The 22,860-nt window shown below is 40.9% G+C and overlaps 4 protein-coding genes, 1 long non-coding RNA gene and 1 pseudogene across 17 annotated transcripts; 5 read left to right on the top strand and 1 right to left on the bottom strand.

Annotated features, from left to right (window-relative positions):
* Positions 1-803: 803 nt before the first annotated feature.
* Positions 804-22,782, top strand: LOC124207409 (DNA topoisomerase 2-binding protein 1-like). 5 transcript variants are annotated; one of them, XR_006879955.1, is made up of 10 exons: positions 814-945; positions 1,041-1,265; positions 1,492-2,447; positions 2,511-2,681; positions 2,762-4,053; positions 4,132-6,361; positions 6,452-6,610; positions 6,718-6,878; positions 6,939-7,099; positions 7,159-8,303. XR_006879955.1 is itself a non-coding variant. In XM_046604846.1 (6 exons), the coding sequence occupies exons 2-6, from the start codon at positions 1,602-1,604 to the stop codon at positions 22,145-22,147; spliced, it is 2,529 nt and encodes an 842-aa protein (XP_046460802.1). In that variant the 5' UTR covers positions 804-945; positions 1,492-1,601; the 3' UTR covers positions 22,148-22,782. The 5 variants fall into 5 exon arrangements, 2 of the variants coding, with proteins under 2 accessions (XP_046460802.1, XP_046460804.1); XR_006879953.1 differs by lacking the exon at positions 1,041-1,265 and having other exon boundaries at positions 804-945; XR_006879954.1 differs by lacking the exon at positions 1,041-1,265 and having other exon boundaries at positions 804-945; positions 6,434-6,610.
* Positions 8,992-9,672, bottom strand: LOC124207445. The gene is made up of 3 exons (XR_006879986.1): positions 9,517-9,672; positions 9,355-9,447; positions 8,992-9,261 (listed from the first exon to the last, which is right to left on the bottom strand). It is a non-coding gene; the product is annotated as an uncharacterized LOC124207445 (long non-coding RNA).
* On the top strand, positions 9,841-13,634 carry LOC124207429 (integrin alpha ina-1-like). Of its 8 annotated transcripts, none has more exons than XR_006879959.1 (10): positions 9,841-9,963; positions 10,024-10,289; positions 10,353-10,449; positions 10,519-10,845; positions 10,901-11,276; positions 11,351-11,515; positions 11,616-11,839; positions 11,990-12,249; positions 12,347-12,441; positions 12,535-12,662. XR_006879959.1 is itself a non-coding variant. In XM_046604881.1 (10 exons), the coding sequence occupies exons 7-10, from the start codon at positions 11,815-11,817 to the stop codon at positions 12,950-12,952; spliced, it is 555 nt and encodes a 184-aa protein (XP_046460837.1). In that variant the 5' UTR covers positions 9,843-9,963; positions 10,024-10,289; positions 10,353-10,449; positions 10,508-10,845; positions 10,901-11,276; positions 11,351-11,515; positions 11,616-11,814; the 3' UTR covers positions 12,953-13,634. The 8 variants fall into 8 exon arrangements, 2 of the variants coding, with proteins under 2 accessions (XP_046460837.1, XP_046460838.1); XR_006879958.1 differs by having other exon boundaries at positions 10,508-10,845; positions 10,909-11,276; XR_006879956.1 differs by having other exon boundaries at positions 10,508-10,845.
* LOC124207426 (caspase-1-like) lies at positions 13,784-15,043 on the top strand. Its single transcript, XM_046604879.1, is given in 6 exon segments — positions 13,784-13,933; positions 13,998-14,242; positions 14,322-14,500; positions 14,559-14,641; positions 14,643-14,692; positions 14,766-15,043. Coding segments are annotated over 5 exon segments (798 nt in total). The 5' UTR covers positions 13,784-13,933; positions 13,998-14,034.
* On the top strand, positions 15,169-16,579 carry LOC124207425 (annotated as a pseudogene).
* LOC124207410 (DNA topoisomerase 2-binding protein 1-like) lies at positions 18,292-22,076 on the top strand. 2 transcript variants are annotated; one of them, XM_046604849.1, is made up of 5 exons: positions 18,292-18,431; positions 18,961-19,916; positions 19,980-20,150; positions 20,231-21,522; positions 21,601-22,076. In XM_046604849.1, exons 2-5 carry the CDS (start codon positions 19,071-19,073, stop codon positions 21,818-21,820), a joined length of 2,529 nt encoding a protein of 842 aa, XP_046460805.1. In that variant the 5' UTR covers positions 18,292-18,431; positions 18,961-19,070; the 3' UTR covers positions 21,821-22,076. The 2 variants fall into 2 exon arrangements, with proteins under 2 accessions (XP_046460805.1, XP_046460806.1); XM_046604850.1 differs by lacking the exon at positions 18,292-18,431 and adding an exon at positions 18,587-18,734.
* Positions 22,783-22,860: the final 78 nt, after the last annotated feature.

Below are 22,860 nucleotides of genomic sequence, written 5' to 3'. Positions count from 1 at the left end.
TAGCACCTACTTGGAATCGTTTGTATCTTCCAAGAATCGTTTATCGTATTGTAATCAACAATTGCGAATCAAGCCATTTGATTGATAGTTTTCGTCTGCATTATTTACCTATTTACTTTCACGAGAGCCGCGGTTTGTATTTTCCTTTCAACTATTCTTTGATTGAGTTGAGCTGTTGCATGGAGTTTTTGATGCCGGTGTTTTCCTGGAGTGTGTTGGATGTTTTGATTTATTTTGTTTTTTGTTTGCTTGTGATTTTTCAATGCAATCCCGCTGTCACTGAATGTATAAACATGTCCAATAGGTGGCGCGAGAGTTTTTCGTGAGAAATAACAAACAAAAACAACACGCAGTCGCATCGTGTTGCTTTTGCACTAAAATATGATAATTGCTGGCGGTTAACTGGTTATGACTCGTCGTTTCAATAAATTTCTCATCGTTTAATGGTTAGTTTATTCTTTTTTGTTGGCTTTAAGATACCTACATTGAGTACATTCCTATGTACTGCACATGCTCAACGAAAAATTAACCTGTTAAACTTAATTTGTTATTTTTTTTGTCGAATTCCGATTTTCTTCCGTTCATTTATATTCTTGGCTTAAAGTTTTTGTTTTAATTTTGCTAATCGTGTTTTCCAATGAAAGATGGAATCGTGCTTGCTTTTTAATCAAGAAACCAATTGGATTGTGTGAAAATTAATTTAGTTTTGTAGCAGTAGCCATGTGGTAGCCGAACCAGAGACCAAAATAACGATTTTTAAATTAATTTTTTTTTTTTAAATATGCTTTTCTTTGAATTAAGAAAATTGGCAAATGATGGTTGGTGGCTATAGCAACGAGTCGTAATAATTCGGCTGCCCTGCTGTCTAAAATCAGTTGACACGTGCACGTCAGGGCGATTGAGTGACGACAGCCTTCCTAATATTTTGTCATCTTAAAGCGACAGGTACAATTTTTATTCTGGTATTTATAAGTAAATAGGAATTAATCTTGTTAGCTTTGTTATTCTGCCAACACAAACTTATATATTTTTGTTGTTAGTTTCCAGAGCCTCTTGTAAGATCTAACTGCTGATGTGTTTTGAAAATGGAAGTTTTAAATAGCCAGCTTTGTAAAAAAATCTTTTGATTTATTCCTGTCCATTCAAACGAGGCTACATGTAATAAGAACTTGACTCTTGCTTACAAGTGTTGCAAGGACCGTGGCTTAAATGTTGTGTGGATTCCAGAAAATGAATGTTTGGAGTTGAAACCCATCAAAGAACATGTATTTATCTTGTCTGAATTCAGCAGTCTGTCAATTGAATTTCTCCAAAGTTACGAGTGCACAGTTGTTGGTCCACTGTGTCTTCTCGACTCCATATACAATTGCAATCCCATTCTTGTCAAAGCAATCTTGCAGCAAGAACCTCTTTCAGCAAGAACCTCTTGCAGCGAGATTGTCCAGCGTTTTAAAATTTTGATTTATTTTATTTTATCTTGTTTCTTTACAGGCGAGTCCTGAAAAGCACCAGCTCCCGAAGCCAAGTATCTGCATCCTATTTACAAGAACCTCTTCACTATAAGCAGCTTCTCTAAGGAGCCTACGCCTGAGCTTGTATCGATGGCAACGGGGGATTCCCAAGACGACGTGCAGTACGTACGGACTCTCAGTAAGCAGAGCACCGCCAAAAATGTCACAACTGAAGAAAACAACAATTGCCCTGAAGAAAAAGACCTGCAAACGATCTTTGAAAACTTGACTACAGCTGACGAAACAGAAATGGAAGAAGATGTGTCAGTATTGTTGAAATTTCGTCCTGTCGATGCCCTATTTTCCGATCTCACTTTTCAACTCGTTGGTTCCATGGATGCGAATTGGATGTATTGGACGACAGATCTCATCGAAAGTAACGGAGGTCGCGTAGTGTCAAACGGCGCCAAATACAAGGTTACTACACCCGTCGTCCATGCCGAATTGCTCCCAGACGATCCAGTTGGGCAAGCTGTTGCGATCAACACATTTTGGATCGAGGACTGCATCGATGAGGATTGTCTAGTGGAAATTGAAATCTATCATCAACCAATCAAATTCCAGAACAGCCAAATATTTGCAGGATGTGTGGTGTCGTTCAGTGGGATTCAAGGTCGACTGAGAGATTTCCTTAAGTACTTGGTCGATCATCTTGGAGGCAAACAACAAGAGTTCTTCTCTCGCAAAATGGTCGAAGCTAAAGACGTTTACCCTTCCACACATCTTGTATGCCCCGAAGCTGAAGGAAGGAAATATGAAAAAGCCATCAAGTGGGGAGTCCCTGTCGTTAACGCTGAATGGATTATTGCATCCGCCACTTCTAGTACTCGACTGAAGGAAACAGATTTCGGGATCTTTCGACCACCTGGTGATCAAACACTCTCAGCTCCTGTTTCATTTTCGTCAATTACTTTTGATGCCCCCACGCCTGTTCAAGTATTTTGTGCTTAAATTTGTGCTTAATCATTCAGCTTAACTTCATAATTTTTCTTTATCTAGATGGGGCAACCAACGATTCCTGTGATACTCCCTGTCCTGACTGACTCGGCTTCAGAGGGCTTTTTACTGCAGACTTCTCATGGTACAAAATCTTTCGGTATATCCCCCACACCTCGACCAGCTCTTAGTAATATGCGTACACCCGACACTCCATACGGACGATTATTAAATGTAATGTCGCCCTACTGTAAACTATTAACAATTGATTTCTTCTTTGTATTTCTTAATTTCTAAATTCCATTTCTTTTTAGCCGGATCCATCACCAAATACTCGAAAACTGTGGAAACATGCATTGGATAACCGCGTCCGTTTGACGCCCAGACCAGAAGATTCACCGACCACTACGTCTCCAATCAAGAGTGAAAGAGAAACTTTGGTTTCCCTCGCCGAGGATTATTTTGCAAATCTAACTGAAAAATTGTTAAACTGCAATTGGGAGGATCCAGATGAAGTGACAAATGCAGAAGCTTCGCCTTTGCCGGATCCGAATCTTCCTCCGTTACACGCGGCGAGGATTTTTATTGGCCAGGAGATCGAAGAAGACAGACGACTCGAGATGGAGGAATTCATCACAACTCTGGGCGGTCAAGTTATTCTCCAGCACTCCCAGGAAGTAACTCATTTCATATGTCAGGGCGAGTTGACCCCTTCCGAAGATATGCAGAATGCCAGAAAATGGAATCAACTGTTCGTCTTGCCTCAGTGGATCGTAGACTGCGAATATGCTGGAAGTCGTTTGCGTGCTGCAACTTGCTATCAACCGTCCCTAAATTTTGAAACAGTTTTATTACCAGATGTTGCGCCCGTCTCTTCCGGTCCCCTGGAAACAACACCTGAACTGCAAAGCCTTCCCAACAGTCTAGCTGAAGAAGAAAAACCCTTGCAGGCCGAGCAAGTTCTCCCTCGTCCAACTCAGGAGATTTCCTTGCCAAACGATCCAGTAGCTAGCCAGTTGGAAAATGTTCCTGTACGTTTGGCACCACCACCGTGTTCACCAGATGCAGTTAGCCGGATTTCACAAAGGCCAAATGCATCGAAGAGACTAAACGAGTCGAAGAGGCTAAATGCTTCACGGTACAGTGGCCATTCTTTCCGGATCATGTTCTCTGGTATGTCACAAGAAGATCGTGACAGCTGTGTTCAAATAATCGAAGTGCTAGGCGGGATTGCCATCGATGGCAAACATTACGATTCAACATGCACTCACCTTGTAGTTGCCAAACTTGAGTGTAACGACAAGCTGATGACATCTATCGCTGCAGGAAAATGGATTGTTCATCCTGGATGGATCGCAAAGAGCGAGCAAACTTATCACTTTGTCGATGAGCGAATATTCGAGTGGGGCAATCCTACGTCCAATGATTCCATTTCCAAAGAGGAAGCCAGGATTTCCGCCGCTGCTTATTACTGGCGCACTATTCGAAACCGTGGCCTTTCTACCGGCCCTTTCCAAGGCATTAAGGCCGTACTTTACCTCCGCAAGAAGAACGATGCCTTCCAGCAGTTAATTGAAGCCGGCGGAGGAGAAGTGATTGCTCCCGAGTAAGATATCCATTTCAACTTATTAAACCACAAACGAAATAATGTGTAATTGCCTTCGATTCATTTTCTCTGTTTTAGATTGGCTTTGGAGAATGGAAAGACCAACCTCTGTGTCCTGGATAGTCGTGAAATCAACAAAATTAAACTTCGTTTATACGCCAGTAAAGGTATCTATTGCGTCCCACCCAATTACCTCAGGGACTTGATCCTCGCCAAAGACAATAAGTGCCAGTGGGCGGAATGTGTTTTGCCAGAATTTCTCCCCTTTTTAGACACCATTCCTTCAACCCACATTTAGTTATTCTATTGTCGTTATCTGTTCCTATAGCTGATTTATCTCGATATAGTGTCTTAACTTCTTCTTTAACATCAGCAAGAATTATTGAACCAGGTTGCGGTTTTTGATTGGGTTACAAAAGACTTTTAACGAATGTTTGTCGAGAGAATTGCATGCTGTTTGTTTTTTTAAGAAAAGAAAGTGATGGGAACAATTATGTAGATTCTCAAAATAATCCTCCGCGAGGGAATCCGAAATTTCTCTTTCATTCTTGATTGGTGACGTAGTGGTCGGTGAGTCATCGGTTCTGGGCGTCAAACGGACGCAAATCCAATGCATGTTTCCACAGTTTTCGAGCCGTTTGTATTTTTTGTTCGGTTGCAGAGTAGTGATGGAGTACGGTAGCTTGTGATTTTCTTTTCATTTTCAAAGAATGGCTTGTGCTATATAGTTGTTAATTCTACGTAGAATGTTTATATGATGTTTATTTCTTTTACGGTGACAAATTACTTTCTGTCAAATTTGCATGAGAAATGAGTTTTACATCCCATAATCCCCTATCACACTGCCAGGAAAGAAATTTGGGTAATGGATTATTTACCGTAACGGCGTATTGGGAAACACGCAACCCAAGGAGCTGCGACTCGATTAGCATTTATTTATGTTTTTGCAGCATCTGATTATTAGTTGGGCAAAGGATTATTTTACATAATAGTGAAAACCAAATCCATTTTACCTTCCAGTTCCAGGTTTCTTTTGCAATTTGAATTCTAAATAAAGCAATCTATACCCGTTGGCAAATTCCCAATTTATCAGGCATTTCTTTGTTTACGATTCTATCATAATTATCGCAGTTGGTCTTCACTATGGTCAACTAGAAGGATTTATTCATTAAAATGGTGTCACTTTGTTTAAAAATTGGTTCAGAAACAGGCATTGCTACTATATTACCTTACATTAAATTATTTAAATTACGTTTATTCTCGCCCAAATGTGCCTAATGATTAAGAATCGCGATATGCATCAGTAAACTTGTAAGAATACCGCAAAAAGAAAGATAATGAGTAAATAACTGGAACAAGTTCAACATTTCTCGCCATAATCCTATTCCACCAGTGGACAAGGTCTATGGCACAACGTTGAGAGATTAAACTGAAAGGATTATTAAACTGTCAATTTAAAAAAAATTAAAGATTGCAGTGACAGCAAGAAATACCCAAATGTATCAATTTTAACCCATAGATAGATAGGGTCACAGAAAGGAAGAGAGCTCAGGCGAGTACTTGAAATGTATCATCCAGAAACAAAAACCTAAAGACAAAACCAATGAATTGTAGATGCAGAAAAATGTTATTCAGTCTTGGTGTTGAAACGACATCTCACCATTATCAAAATTGGAAACGATAGTCAATTACATGTAATGACGACTCAAAGTTCTTAGTTTCACTTGAGATTCACCATCTACAAAACATGCATCTGGAAGACAAGATAAGAAAATTAGTAAGATTTCTGTGATATTAAAATTTGTGATTCCATTTCTACTACAGGCATACTACAGTACAGCTGTAGGATTGATGATAGCTTAGAAATGATAGCTAAGTGGCTTGCTTCAACAATGGGCGTCATTACGTGGCAAATGATGACAAATGGACTGGTAAATATGCATGAGAACATTTAGTTAACATACTTATGGCAATCCGTTTTAAGTCCGTTGGAAAAGAGATTTTTGATAGGCTGATTCGAATATTATTCAAAGAAAGCATTGTTGGCGCCTCCGTTTGCCACCTGACGGTCAGTTAGTGAATTGCTCATCGGTTTAATTGTCGCTAGGTGGACTAAAATGATGTCCACCAGGTGGCGGGATTGTTTTCAGGGTGAGGACAGATTACGAGCAATAGTCGCAACTTGCGAGTGGTGGGTGCTTCATGCCTTTTGCTTTTACGGCACGAATTTTCGTCGAAAACCGCTTTACAGCAGCGTCGATGGTCTTATCCCACTTTATCCTCCTTTAAGTTACAACTTACAGCTAAGGTAATAATTTTGACATTAAATTTACATTGAAACAGGATTTCAAATTTAAACATATTGAGGATAATTAAGAAGATCTTGATATTTGAATAGTTAATGAAACATCCACGATGCCACAATTGATTGGAGTGAAACCACTGTCCCAAACATGTCTCAATTTGATAACAAATAAGATGGCTTCAATGTGTGACAAGACATCAAGCACCGCTATAACTAGCAATACAACAAACCAAAGTTATTTTGATCACTTACGTAAGTTGCCAACCATGGTATTGACCATGTTATATGCTTTTGAGTATTAAATAGTAGTTACCAAAATTATTAAAACAAGTTTATCAAATTTTTTTAATTTGATTTAGCTTCAAAGTTTTTGGAAGAAATGATCAGCACTCTCCAAACCAAAGGATGTCTGAAACAATTCCTTAGTTTGTTGGCAGCTCCACAACTTGGGACCTTATATCTGGAAGTTTTGTCAAAGGAAGAATATTCTGTTCATTTCGTCAATTCACTGAGATGTGTAGTAAGATGTCATATTTTTATATTTCTGTAATGAACCAAAAATTTACACTTTTGATTTCAGTACTTAAGAAACCTACATCTCCGGTCATCAGTTCATATTAATGACATCTTCTTGACTTCCATCATTCCTACATTTGCAAAATTACAAGTTCTGGTGATTTCGAATTCTTCAGCTGGGGACAAGAGCTTGAAAGTTATAGGAACTTGTTGCAGATATTTGAGGTAAACTAGTTAGTTTGATGCTAGATTTTCTTACATACAAATTTTGTTTTCTTTTGTAGAGAACTGGAAATTATTGACTGCAAGAATATTACAGATTTTGGAGTAGGAATGCTGTGTGTTAATAGTGCGCGCAATCTAGGAAGGGAAGGTGATGAATTGGGACTGCATAAATCTCTTCTTAAATTGAGTTCGTCTGGTACTAAAATTACCAACACAGGAATACGGTTGGGCTTGGAAACTTTCCATAGTCTTATAGTCTGGGATATGGTAACTGGAAATTTCTTGGCGGAAATTCACGAAGAAGATTTCTTGAATCCATCCTCGGAGATTCAGAACTTGTATTCCCTGATGCATTTGGGATTCACTTGCAATTATGACTACATCCCTAAAACTTTTGGATTGGTTTTGTCTCTGTGTCCCTTTGTGATTGAGTTAGAAATCGATATCGACGTAGGAATGGACGATAGTGAAATGCTAAGTTTGTTATCCCTGGTAAAACTCCGTGAACTGAAATTGGGTGGAAATTTTATTCATTCTAATGTCACGTTTCATGGTGGTGTGATTCCAATTTTAAAAAAATTTGGAAATTCATCACTGAAGACACTTTCTCTGTCCGGATCGATTTATCATGTCAATATTCCGGTAATCACACAGCTTTGCCCGAACCTTCAATGCTTTCACCTCTTGGGGATGCAGATATATTCTGACGAAAAATTCAATGAAGAAGGATTTAAGACTGAGTCTCAAATATTGAAGAAACTTGAAAAGCTGATGATTCATGGGTTCAGCTATAACATCTCAGAACTGAAACTGTTTCCGCGCCAACATTTAATCTTGCTATTGTCTGCGCCTCAACTTTTGGACATAGCTATCGTTTATTGCTTTACGCTAACAGACGACGTTCTCCAAGAGGCAGCTCGACTTCAAAAGTTCCATTATCTCGAAAATCTTGAACTTACAGAATGCCACAATGTGACTGAGAAAGGAATTGATATCTTCATGAATGCTCAAAACACTCTTAAGAAGATCACGTTACGTATGTGTCGTCAAATAACGAAGAGCAATATTGAATGTTGGAAAAAGCAAGCTGAAATGAACAATTGGCAAATATTGATCGAGTTCGAACAGTATGATGATGATGCTGATGATCAGTAGTGTGTAGTAGTTGAAGATGTTGTAAAACTAAATATATTTGTAAACTAAACGGAATTTGAAAAAGCCTTTTCGAGTCAAGAACTACACAATTTGAGGAGGTGGCTCCTACGGTACAGTTGAATTGATTTTTTTTTTTTGCAGTAGCGTTAACAGCCAGGTTGTCTGGAATTTCTTCATTGCTGTCCAAATTCCGGTAGGTGTTTCAATTTACAGGAAAGCGCCTCTTATTAGCGCCTCCGCTACGGTTCAGCAAATGGATTTGGCCGAAGAAGGTCGGACAAGATTTAAACGTGCTGGTGGGGTTTCCACCCCCCCCCCCTGTCCCGATTACCCGAAGGTCAGAACGTCTTTTTTTTCTGTCATGTCACGCATGAGACTGCTGGTGACAGACTGACAAGTGAAGTTAGTGAACACGGTCATGAGGTAAGACAGATCGAGTGGAGATCGTGTCATCGTGAGTTGTATGTTACGTTTTACTTGTCGAGTTATCGAGTATTTTTTCATTTCACCATTAGATGGCATCAGTAATTGTTTATCAACCCGATTACGCTGACCCGGGTGTCATGGCTGTGACGGTTGTCGGTATAGAGACAGGAGAGCTGCAGGAGATGCATGGTAGAAATTAGAAAACAGAAATCATGTGGTTATTGCTTTTCAGTCATTAATTATGTGTGTGGCATGCACCACTGAAAGCTGAATGCATATTCGTTAAGAACTTAAGTGGAAATTACGGTAAATTCAAATGAAAATATTTATTTAAGGGTAAATGCTTTTACATTTTTAAATTACAGTTCCACCACTTCACACGTGGTGTTCACAGAAGGAGTAGAGAAATCAAAGTGTGGGTTTCGTTACACGGGAAAATGAATTAAAAGTTAATCGTCACAGGTTAGCTCCACCATTTGTTCCATGGCGTGTGGATTGCCCGCTATAATTGTTGAACCAGCATGCTGTGTTGTGAGTGAGTGAATGCTGTGTTGAACGCATAGCTGTGTTGTTGTGGATTACTAAAAAAAAATGAAAGGTCAATTATTACATTGGCAAAAATAGTGAAATACTTGATTTAATGTGATGTTAACTGTGTTGAAACGACATATCACCATTATCAAAATTGGAAACGATAGTCAATTATATGTAATGACGACTCAAAGTTCTTAGTTTCACTTGAGATTCACCATCTACAAAACATGCATCTGGAAGACAAGATAAGAAAATTAGTAAGATTTCTGTGATATAAAAATTTGTGATTCCATTTCTACTACAGGCATACTACAGTACAGCTGTAGGATTGATGACAGCTTAGAATTCCTGGCTAAGTGGCTTGCTTCAACAATGGGCGTCATTACGTGTCAAATTATGACAAATGGACTGGTAAATATACATGAGAACATTTAGTTAACATACTTATGGCAATCCGTTTTAAGTCCGTTGGAAAAGAGATTTTTGATAGGCTGATTCGAATATTATTCAAAGAAAGCATTGTTGGCGCCTCCGTTTGCCACCTGACGGTCAGTTAGTGAACTGCTCATCGGTTTAATTGTCGCTAGGTGGACTAAAATGATGTCCACCAGATGGCGGGATTGTTTTCAGGGTGAGGACAGAAGTACTCATCTACCGAGTACAGAAGAATGTAGCTCGGCCATTTTGTTTCAAGACGCAGCAGAGGCTGGTTTTAATGGTCGTGACGTTCCCCATGATGAAAGTGAAAGGTATTTCTGGTTAATTTCTCATGGTTATTGAATGTGAAATATCGATGTGTAAATTTACAGGTGATTCAGCATGTACACCTTTCCGAATCATCCAACTCGGAATTGAAAATACCTTTACATTGTGTCGAAATGTCGTGCCTCGTGCTGGCCTCGTGTGTCTTGCTGCCTAGATTTAGAAATCCGTAATCTAGCCTGTAATTTCCAGTTGGCGAAATCATCTGAATACGTGGGTCAAAACTGCTGTGCATTTGGCCGAAATTTCGTCTAGTGTGACTTGTACGGATTGGCTGCAATTCATCCCATGAAGATACTTCAGAGCAATCAAAGTAAATTAGTTGGTAAATTTCTCTGCAATAATGTAATAGATCTTGTTAATTCTCTATGTTCAGTTAGGAGATTCATATTCTTATCTATCGAAGAAATTGAGAACATGGCAAAGTCTGAGCTTAGTTGCTGTCATGCAGATGCTTTCGTTGCAGCCAGCTGGTCTTGTGTTTTATTTAAGATTTTTGTGTTTTTGAATTCAATCTTAATCTTTTTTTAGGGGTGCATTAGGCGCATGCCAAGGAGCTTGCAGATTCAAGAAACAGTTACAAAGAATCCTTCTCACGACATCGAAGAGTTTCATCAAGATGTGTGAGTATGTGTGAGTTTCACATCTTGGTGAAACTCTTCGACGTAGTGAGAAGGAGACGGCTGACGAATGGATTCAACGTGAAACGAGCATCATGTCCCAACTAACTGAACAGAATAAAAAATATGTGGAAGAGTTCGAGACTTTTTTACAAGAAATTCGTATCGAGCTTCCATCAGACGAAAGAGGAAATCGGAAGGGTGGTCGAAGAGAGAGATGCTGCTCGTGATGACATCGCTGTACTTCAGGTAGGTACAACATACTTACTTTTGAGTAACTTTTGTCATAGAAATTTTTACTAAGGATTTCAGGTGCAGACTGATGCTCAACTCGCTGCTCTGACTGAACAGTACGACTAGGAGGGAGCATTGCTTGTTGAGAAATTGTCAGTTCAGATTCAGAACGCACTTGGGGAGTTTCGCTGGGGCCAGAAGAAATAAGATCCTTCCCCTTCAGGCGAAGATGGCGTTTCCATTCTGGAACTGGGTGAGCTCCAGGAAGTCGTCCTGGACATATCCGTTACCAACACTGGAGAGTCGGCATACGAGGCCGGTCTCTACGTCTCCCACCCGCGATCGCTCAGCTTCATCGGCCGAGTCTCGGAGGCCAATCAACTGCTCTGCAACTCGTTTAACGCCACCATGGTCACGTGCTCGCTGGGCAACCCTTTCAAACACGGGTAAGTGGACGCTACTTGAATCTCTTCCCAAAAAGCCAAAAAACTTGAAAGTTTGTTGCCCTACCGTTCGACAGATCTGGATACGTCAAACTGCGGTTCAATCCCAGCAACGTCGAGGATTCCGAAGCCCGTCTGGCTTTCCTCATCTTTACAAACACGACGTGTCAAGAACTCGAACCCGAAGGCAACATTCCCGTCTACGCCAACGTGGTCAAATGAGCCGAAATCTCAATCAAAGGGTATGGCAACTACAACTAAACAAAGTCTTGGCAGCAAAAAAGTAAAGAGACACAAAATAATCATGATCATAACTTTTTCGTGGCGGGCTGATTTCTTTAGATTGGGCCGATCGGAGCAGGTTTTTTTCGGTGGCGAGGTTCAATCCACCATCAAGTACCGTGACGAAATCGGCCAGCCCCTGCTTCACTGCTACGAAATCTACAATGCGGGACCGTGGAAGGTGCCGTTCCTGTCGGTCATCTTTTCGTGGCCCTACCAGGTCGAGAACGGGAAACCCATCGGCAAATGGCTCCTCTACATGGACGAGACCCCTAAAGTCGACGGTAAATAACCCACCCCTTTCATTAGCCAAGTCTTTTAGGAGCCGTAAAAAGGCCGACGCTGATGAGCGTTTCGAAATTGAATTTCTGGTCCGGAAAGACAATCAACTGGGGCCCTAAACATTTTTCACTGTCGTGGTTTGACTCGTGCAGGTGATGGCGAGTGTATCATGGATCCCAAGCAAGTGAACGTGCTCGATCTCCCCAAGCGGCCCGGATTCGTCGAGGCTCCCATCGAGCATTTGGCCAGACATTTGCCCGTTCCGACCATCAGCGACATTGACGAGAACGAGATTGTTGAAATGGATTCCGCGCCGGTCAATTCAACCCGTCAGAAACGGCAAGTGGGCGTCGTCATTCTGCCCTAGGCTATCGTCGATAACGAGGGCAAGACCCGCCACGTCGTCACTATGGTAAATTAAAACCCCGAAATCTGCCCACCAATCTGAAATGAAAAACTGCGCCGCCCCAATCTAATTAAACTTACGTTTCTTTTTAATGCCCGTTTAGGACTGCGATCGCGGGACGGCCGAGTACTTCATGTTTCGGTGCAACATCAGGAATCTGCAGAGCAAGCAATGGGCCGTGATTAAAATCCGAGCCAGGTCAGTTGAGCAGCAGGCCGCATTAATTTTTGGACGAGTGGGCCGGCGTTGACGTCTCGTAACTTATGGCTTGGCTTTTTGATTGCTTTTCAGATTGTGGAATGCGACCCTTGTCGAGGATTTCCCAGGCATTCACACCGTCAAGATACGTTCCAAAGCCCACATTTCCCTGGATCCTTCCCTGGAAATCACACAGCGGATGGAAGATGATCTCGATTATGTGAGATTGCATCCGATGTTTCATCATAACATGAATGATTGTTTTAATGATATGAATTTTTGTTTCACTCCCAAGGCTGAAACGATGGTGTACCCGGATCGGTTGGACACTGGCGAGTCACCGTCCGTCCCTCTGTGGATCATCATCGTCAGCGTTTTGGCCGGAATTTTGCTGCTAGTCATCCTCTTGCTCTGGAGACTGGGATTCTTCAAGCGCTATCGGCCCGACCCCACTCTGAAGGGCAGTCTACTCCAGAAAGACAAGGAGCTCAACGGTGAATACTTTTCTTAGTGTTTTACGACGACGACGTTGACGCGAGAGGTGAGCTAGCAGCTTCCCCATGTGCCTTTGTTATGTTATACCCCCATTCGATTTCGTGACCCGGCTCTGATTGAGTGTGTGACGTAGTGATCTCGCGCAAACCAACGAGTCGTTGAGATTGAAATGAGACAAAGGTTCATATATTGTGTACACTTTTAATTAATTTATACGAGTCTATTTAAGTCGAATTTATACTGTCGAATTCCCCTCTCTCTCCCATCTCCCCACCCATGTTGTGTTAGGTGTAATTAAATATGCATAGATTATATTCGTGATTTTAAAGTTAACGGGGAGGAAAGTGAAAGAGAGGGACGCGCTGTTCATTCGGTCATTGAGTGCGCGTTTCAGTGTGACACTAACCCTAATTCACTGCTGTAGATATATTTTTATTCCTTTCGAGCTCAAGAAGAGAAAGTTTTAAAAAGAAAGAAACGTGATTCCACATCGCGCCCATTTGTTTTCGTCCACTTTTCCCCCCCCCCCCTCCCCGCACACATTGATCGATATAAATATTGGCGATTCACAGAATTTTTATTTTTTAAATAGCTATCTCATCATCTCGATGTAGTGTCAATGATTTTAACAGTCCCTTGTACATAAATCATTTAACAAGTAAATACAACAAAATTGAGTTCGTGTCTGAAACAGAAAACAACCGCCGAATGCCTTTATGTCTTAGCGGACTTCCTATTTTTTATATCTGCCTTGACAGTAGTGTACTAATCTTACAAGTTTTATTTTATTCACTCGTAAAAACCTCGGTGGGCGTTCCCTGAGCGATTTTGAAACTGATAATGTTACGTCAGTGCATGCCGCCCAAGCCACAAGTTTTAAATTGCTCGAAAGTGAAGGTTGCGTTAGTTTGTTAGTCGGCCTGGCCAAGGAATCGGATGCTATCGCTAATGGATCGGAATGGCCTCGGGAGTCTATAGAAAATGAGGATACAACCAGGTTTGATCAAATTTGTTTGATTTGAAATTACAAAATTTTCATAACTCTTGGCAATTATTTAAAGTTCGGCGAAAATTCCTGGAGACTTTCCCCATTATAATATGGGCCATCGCCGTAGAGGAACAGCTTGCATCTTTAACCATGACAAGTTCCATCAAAAGACGTGGCCGGCTGACCGAATCCCCTCCGATCGTCCGGGTTCAAGTAAAGATAGAGATGACCTCACTCGAACGCTGAGGCAGTTGGATTTTGAAGTCAAATCTTTTGATAAGCTTACGGCAGATCAAGTTCGAAAAGAAATTGCGAAACGTAATAGTCAAATATTTTTCTTTTGTTTCCTTAAAAAAGCAGTTGATCTGATCGCAGTATTCTTTTTGTGTTATTTCAGTTGCGGGAAAAGCCGATCACACGGACCACGATTGCCTTTTGGGTGTTGTGATGTCGCACGGCCAAGATGGCAAAATATGCGCGTTCGATACAATGTACGACGTTGAAGATGTCTGGATGCCTTTTAGTTCCGACCGATGCGACACGTTGGTCGGCAAACCCAAACTATTTTTCATCCAGGTGTTTTATTTGATTAATTTTTAGGAGAAATTCATTGTTATGCTCTTCACGTTCAAAGGCTTGTCGAGGATTCGATGAACAGGAGCTATTGCGAGATGGCGGGACCGAAGTGAGTTACTCGTCAACGACAATTGATGGACCCGACGCATCCGACGCAGGCCGATTTCTTGTTTGTTTATTCCACGATTCCAGGTATTCTTAAAAAAAAAAAAGGCCGGTTCTTTTGTTTAGTCAGCAAATGCCAATCCTGCGACCTTGTTGACAGGCTATGGATCGTACCGTTCGGAAGAAAACGGCGCAGTATTTATCCAAGTTCTCTGTGATGTTCTGTCACAACGAGGGTGACGTGACGATTTGATCTCGATGATGACTGTCTTTCTCCGAAAAGTGGCTGTCGAGGAATTATATGGGAAGGATGAAGTGAAGAAAACGATTATAGAATTATGTCAGATGCCTTGCTTCATCTCTCAACTTATCCGTCAGGTTTATTTTCCGCCAAAACCCACAGTCAGTACACCTGCAAAGCGCTGCTGCCTGTCGTAATTAGTTTTATTATTTATTTTTTTATTCGATATCCCTTCCAAGTTCCAACATCCTTAAAGAAATATTACCGAATAAAAGCGTCGTTTACGCCCACCGCGTACGTAGTTACCATGTTATCACTTTGCGCTTTGTTTAGTCAAAACACCTTACCCACGCAGGAATACGTCAAAGGCCAGCCAGAGTATCTCGTATTCGACTTAATGTTTGATTAGACTTTTAACAAACGTACAGTGATAATGCTTGTTTCAGCTATAACATGATACAGTAGATAGAGAAATGGTTTAATCGGACGCAGACGACACGACAGAGAAGAAAATGGATTTAACCGACGCAAATCCTATTGGAAACCAACTTCTAACTCCAGTTCAGGCTCCCAGGTTTGACTTTTCCTCAATCGTTTTCTTGCTGACTTTTGATCATTAATTCATTATACATTTACAATTTTACAGAAGGAAGACAAGTCGGGCTGAATGTCCAGTTGATCGTGATTCACCCGTGTACAACATGAAACACCGACGCCGAGGAAAAGCTTACATTTTCAACCACGAATGTTTCGATCCATCGTTGGGGCTGAGCAGGAGAGTCGGATCAAGTACGGACGTTTCGAATCTTCAGATTGCATTACATGGATTGGGTTTCCAGGTGTTTTATGTCAACGATCGCGGAGTATGTGACGTCCGTAAAATTATCCAAGAATGTAATTTTGGTTTGCATTTCTTCGTTCTGCACAGTTTATTAATTAATTTTTGTTTTTTTAAATTTTATTTGTCAGTTGCAAACGAAGATCACAGTGAGTGTGATTGCGTCATGGTCGTTGTACTGTCACACGGCGAGAACGGCATGATTTACACATACGACTCGGTTTATCACTCGGACGAGTTATGGTTTCCCTTTACCTCCTACCTGACAAATGCCCATCTTTGGCCGGAAAGCCCAAACTGTTTTTCATTTTGGTAACAATTGCCATTGTAACAATATTTACTAATTGAAAGAATCCAGCCTTTACTGTGTTTCTCACAGGCATGCCAAGGAAGCCAAATGGATAAGGGAACACTGATGCAATGCGACTCGGCCAAAGAGAGGGATTCTGTCGTTGAGGAATACTCCATTCCAACATTGGCGGATTTTATGATTGCATATTCCACCGTTCCAGGTAATGATTGAATGAAGCCCTTGAATTATTTTCAAATGAATAACATTTTCGCTATAGGCTACGCGTCTTGGCGCAACACCGAGAGTGGCTCCTGGTTCATTCAATCCCTTTGTCACATTTTCAAAGAGTACGGTAAATATGAAGATTTGCTCTCGATGATGACCATGGTCCTGTTAAAGGTTGCAACTCTCGGCAAGGATTACGCGCAAATACCGTGCGTCACTAGCCAGCCCATCCGTCGCGTTTATTTCTAACCGAAAATGAACGTTTGAAGCCCCCTCCCCCATGGTACTTATTCACATCTTTATTGCGGTCACGTAAATGTGATAATAAATCTTTAATTATTCTGAAACATTTGAACTTATACAAGACATTCTAGCGTGCCTTTGAGGGGTTTTTTTCTTTTGAAGAAGTGTTTTGTTTTTTTGGAAGTGAAGTAGAGTTTTCGGGTGAGCATGGGGTTAAGGATGGGATCTGCTTATCGCCGAGTTCGTTTGCGAAGGAAATGGCGACTTTTCTTTGGACGGTGGTCATGATGGAGAGGAAGTCATCTTTGTGGTATTCTTCAGACGGCAAAACGTCACAGAAAGCTTCAAGGAACCATGTTCGGTAGGAGGTTAAGTCTGCCGTGCAACAAAATGTCATTTTAAAAGCAATAGAGGTAAGTTGGCTATCAGCTAGTGTTTGACTGTTTGTAGTACTTGAAACTGTAGAGTTTGCGATTAAAAAATCTGCGTGTGTTGCCATCTTGAACGGCTCACTTTTGTGTCCGTTTGTGTCCGTCGGTCTCGTCGGATGAGCTAACGCGATGAGAAGAGTGCTTTGGGCGAGGAGTCAATGAAGTTCCCAAATCAGGACTGTTTCCTCGACACGCTTGAATGATGAAAATCTTTGGTTTCCCAGCGAGACTGGGGCATTTGTCCGATGTAAAAAGCAATCTCAACGGATCTGGATTGTAATGCGTGTCTTTTGCGTACAATTTGCCGTTGTAACCGTGAGTCATGAACACGAACAGAATGCAGTCGCTCTTCCTATGATCTTCCTTGGTGGCCACTGCAAGGTAGTGCAATTTAGAAAGAGAGAGAGAATCATTGAGCTTTTCTATTTTTAAAAAGAACTAGGGTCCTTCAATCACTTACATTTTGTGATTTTCTTCTCGATTTGTTTGTAAGTCCAGTCTTCGCAGACGCAAACGTTGAACTGCAAGTCATTCAAAACATTTTTCAACTTGTTGAGCAAATCTTTGTCATTTTCTCGTGGCGTTAATTCCAAGTTGGAATCGAATTTTTCGTGGTGAAATCTTTTTCCTACTTGGAATCGTTTATCGTATTGTAATCAACAATTGCGTATCAAGCCATTTGATTGATAGTTTTCGTCTGCATTATTTACCTGTTTACTTTCACGAGAGCCGCGGTTTGTATTTTCCTTTCAACTATTCTTTGATTGAGTTGAGCTGTTACATGGAGTCTTTGATGCCGCTGTTATCCTGGAGTGTGTTGGATGTTTTGATTTATTTGGTTTTTTGTCTGCTTTTGTGATTTGCTACCATTTGCAATGCAATCCCGCTGTCACTTAATGTATAAATATATCCAATAGGTGGCGCGAGTGCTTTTCGTGAGAACTAACAAACAAAAACAACACGCTGTCGCATCGTGTTGATGTGCACTAAAATATGATAATTGCTGGCGGTTAACTGGTTATGACTTAAGACTCGTCGTTTCAATAAACTTCTCATCGTTTAATAGTTAGTTTATTCTTTTTTGTTGGCTTTAAGAGACCTAAATTTCTATGTACTGCACATGCTCAACGAAAAATTAACCTGTTAAACTTAATTTGTTATTTTTTTTGTCGAATTCCGATTTTCTTCCGTTCATTTATATTCTTGGCTTAAAGTTTTTGTTTTAATTTTGCTAATCGTGTTTTCCAATGAAAGATGGAATCGTGCTTGCTTTTTAATAAAGAAACCAATTGGATTGTGTGAAAATTAATTTAGTTTTGTAGCAGTAGCCATGTGGTAGCCGAACCAGAGACCAAAATAACGATTTTTAAATTAATTTTATTTTTTTTAAATATGCTTTTCTTTGAATTAAGAAAATTGGCAAATGGTGGTTGGTGGCTATAGCAACGAGTCGTAATAATTCGGCTGCCCTGCTGTCTAAAATCAGTTGACACGTGCACGTCAGGGCGATTGAGTGACGACAGCCTTCTTAATATTTTGTCATCTTAAAGCGACAGGTACAATTTTTATTCTGGTATTTATAAGTAAATGGGAATTAATCTTGTTAGCTTTGTTATTCTGCCAACACAAACTTATATATTTTATTAGTTAGTTTCCAGAGCCTCTTGTAAGATCAAACTGCTGATGTGTGAAATAGCCAGCTTTGTAAAAAAATATTTTGCGTTATTCCTTTCCATTCAAACGAGGCTACATGTAATAAGAACTTGACTCTTGCTTACAAGTGTTGCAAGGACCATGGCTTAAATGTTGTGTGGATTCCAGAAAATGAATGTTTGGAGTTGAAACCCATCAAAGAACATGTATTTATCTTGTCTGAATTCAGCAGTCTGTTAATTGAATTTCTTCAAAGTTACGAGTGCACAGTTGTTGGTCCACTGTGTCTTCTCGATTCCATATACAATTGCAATCCCATTCTTGTCAAAGCAATCTTGCAGCAAGAACCTCTTTCAGCAAGAACCTCTTGCAGCAAGACTGTCCAGTGTTTTAAAATTTTGATTTATTTTATTTTATCTTGTTTCATTACAGGCGAGTCCTGAAAAGCACCAGCTCCCGAAGCCAAGTATCTGCATCCTATTTACAAGAACCTCTTCACTATAAGCAGCTTCTCTAAGGAGCCTACGCCTGAGCTTGTATCGATGGCAACGGGGGATTCCCAAGACGACGTGCAGTACGTACGGACTCTCAGTAAGCAGAGCACCGCCAAAAATGTCACAACTGAAGAAAACAACAATTGCCCTGAAGAAAAAGACCTGCAAACGATCTTTGAGAACTTGACTACAGCTGACGAAACAGAAATGGAAGAAGATGTGTCAGTATTGTTGAAATTTCGTCCTGTCGATGCCCTATTTTCCGATCTCACTTTTCAACTCGTTGGTTCCATGGATGCGAATTGGATGTATTGGACGACAGATCTCATCGAAAGTAACGGAGGTCGCGTAGTGTCAAACGGCGCCAAATACAAGGTTACTACACCCGTCGTCCATGCCGAATTGCTCCCAGACGATCCAGTTGGGCAAGCTGTTGCGATCAACACATTTTGGATCGAGGACTGCATCGATGAGGATTGTCTAGTGGAAATTGAAATCTATCATCAACCAATCAAATTCCAGAACAGTCAAATATTTGCAGGATGTGTGGTGTCGTTCAGTGGGATTCAAGGTCGACTGAGAGATTTCCTTAAGTACTTGGTCGAACATCTTGGAGGCAAACAACAAGAGTTCTTCTCTCGCAAAATGGTCGAAGCTAAAGACGTTTACCCTTCCACACATCTTGTATGCCCCGAAGCTGAAGGAAGGAAATATGAAAAAGCCATCAAGTGGGGAGTCCCTGTCGTTAACGCTGAATGGATTATTGCATCCGCCACTTCTAGTACTCGACTGAAGGAAACAGATTTCGGGATCTTTCGACCACCTGGTGATCAAACACTCTCAGCTCCTGTTTCATTTTCGTCAATTACTTTTGATGCCCCCACGCCTGTTCAAGTATTTTGTGCTTAAATTTGTGCTTAATCATTCAGCTTAACTTCATAATTTTTCTTTATCTAGATGGGGCAACCAACGATTCCTGTGATACTCCCTGTCCTGACTGACTCGGCTTCAGAGGGCTTTTTACTGCAGACTTCTCATGGTACAAAATCTTTCGGTATATCCCCCACACCTCGACCAGCTCTTAGTAATATGCGTACACCCGACACTCCATACGGACGATTATTAAATGTAATGTCGCCCTACTGTAAACTATTAACAATTGATTTCTTCTTTGTATTTCTTAATTTCTAAATTCCATTTCTTTTTAGCCGGATCCATCACCAAATACTCGAAAACTGTGGAAACATGCATTGGATAACCGCGTCCGTTTGACGCCCAGACCAGAAGATTCACCGACCACTACGTCTCCAATCAAGAGTGAAAGAGAAACTTTGGTTTCCCTCGCCGAGGATTATTTTGCAAATCTAACTGAAAAATTGTTAAACTGCAATTGGGAAGTTACAGATGAGGTGACAAATGCAGAAGCTTCGCCTTTGCCGGATCCGAATCTTCCTCCGTTACACGAGGCGAGGATTTTTATTGGCCAGGAGATCGAAGAAGACAGACGACTCGAGATGGAGGAATTCATCACAACTCTGGGCGGTCAAGTTATTCTCCAGCACTCCCAGGAAGTAACTCATTTCATATGTCAGGGCGAGTTGACCCCTTCCGAAGATATGCAGAATGCCAGAAAATGGAATCAACTGTTCGTCTTGCCTCAGTGGATCGTAGACTGCGAATATGCTGGAAGTCGTTTGCGTGCTGCAACTTGCTATCAACCGTCCCTAAACTTTGAAACAGTTTTATTACCAGATGTTGCGCCCGTCTCTTCCGGTCCCCTGGAAACCACACATGAACTGCAAAGCCTTCCCAACAGTCTAGCTGAAGAAGAAAAACCCTTGCAGGCCGAGCAAGTTCTCCCTCGTCCAACTCAGGAGATTTCCTTGCCAAACGATCCAGTAGCTAGCCAGTTGGAAAATGTTCCTGTACGTTTGGCACCACCACCGTGTTCACCAGATGCAGTTAGCCGGATTTCACAAAGGCCAAATGCATCGAAGAGACTAAACGAGTCGAAGAGGCTAAATGCTTCACGGTACAGTGGCCATTCTTTCCGGATCATGTTCTCTGGTATGTCACAAGAAGATCGTGACAGCTGTGTTCAAATAATCGAAGTGCTAGGCGGGATTGCCATCGATGGCAAACATTACGATTCAACATGCACTCACCTTGTAGTTGCCAAACTTGAGTGTAACGACAAGCTGATGACATCTATCGCTGCAGGAAAATGGATTGTTCATCCTGGATGGATCGCAAAGAGCGAGCAAACTTATCACTTTGTCGATGAGCGAATATTCGAGTGGGGCAATCCTACGTCCAATGATTCCATTTCCAAAGAGGAAGCCAGGATTTCCGCCGCTGCTTATTACTGGCGCACTATTCGAAACCGTGGCCTTTCTACCGGCCCTTTCCAAGGCATTAAGGCCGTACTTTACCTCCGCAAGAAGAACGATGCCTTCCAGCAGTTAATTGAAGCCGGCGGAGGAGAAGTGATTGCTCCCGAGTAAGATATCCATTTCAACTTATTAAACCACAAACGAAACAATATGTAATTGCCTTCGATTCATTTTCTCTGTTTTAGATTGGCTTTGGAGAATGGAAAGACCAACCTCTGTGTCCTGGATAGTCGTGAAATCAACAAAATTAAACTTCGTTTATACGCCAGTAAAGGTATCTATTGCGTCCCACCCAATTATCTCAGGGACTTGATCCTCGCCAAAGACAATAAGTGCCAGTGGGCGGAATGTGTTTTGCCAGAATTTCTCCCCTTTTTAGACACCATTCCTTCAACCCACATTTAGTTATTCTATTGTCGTTATCTGTTCCTATAGCTGATTTATCTCGATATAGAGTCTTAACTTGTTCTTTAGCGTCAGCAAGAATTATTGAACCAGGTTGCGGTTTTTGATTGGGTTACAAAAGACTTTTAACGAATGTTGGTCGAGAGAATTGCATGCTGTTTGTTTTTTTTAAGAAAAGAAAGTGATAAATGCCGTTTGTATTTTTTGTTCGGTTGCAGAGTAGTGATGGAGTACGGTAGCTTGTGATTTTCTTTTCATTTTCAAAGAATGGCTTGTGCTATATAGTTTCTCCCCTTTTTAGACACCATTCCTTCAACCCACATTTAGTTATTCTATTGTCGTTATCTGTTCCTATAGCTGATTTATCTCGATATAGAGTCTTAACTTGTTCTTTAGCGTCAGCAAGAATTATTGAACCAGGTTGCGGTTTTTGATTGGGTTACAAAAGACTTTTAACGAATGTTGGTCGAGAGAATTGCATGCTGTTTGTTTTTTTTAAGAAAAGAAAGTGATAAATGCCGTTTGTATTTTTTGTTCGGTTGCAGAGTAGTGATGGAGTACGGTAGCTTGTGATTTTCTTTTCATTTTCAAAGAATGGCTTGTGCTATATAGTTGTTAATTCTACGTAGAATGTTTATGTGATGTTTATTTCTTTTACGGTGACAAATTACTTTCTGTCAAATTTGCATGAGAAATGAGTTTTACATCCCATAATCCCCTATCACACTGCCAGGAAAGAAATTTGGGTAATGGATTATTTACCGTAACGGCGTATTGGGAAACACGCAACCCAAGGAGCTGCGACTCGGTTAGCATTTACTTATGTTTTTGCAGCATCTGATTATTAGTTGGGCAAAGGATTATTTTACATAATAGTGAAAACCAAATCCATTTTACCTTCCAGTTCCAGGTTTCTTTTGCAATTTGAATTCTAAATAAAGCAATCTATACCCGTTGGCAAATTCCCAATTTATCAGTCATTTCTTTGTTTACGATTCTATCATAATTATCGCAGTTGGTCTTCACTATGGTCAACTAGA

Source organism: Daphnia pulex, chromosome 11 (genome assembly GCF_021134715.1).
Source record: "Daphnia pulex isolate KAP4 chromosome 11, ASM2113471v1".
Taxonomy (NCBI): Eukaryota; Metazoa; Arthropoda; class Branchiopoda; order Diplostraca; family Daphniidae; genus Daphnia; species Daphnia pulex.
The sequence above is the reverse complement of the archived record's forward strand: the minus strand, read 5'-3'. Positions and strand labels throughout refer to the sequence as shown.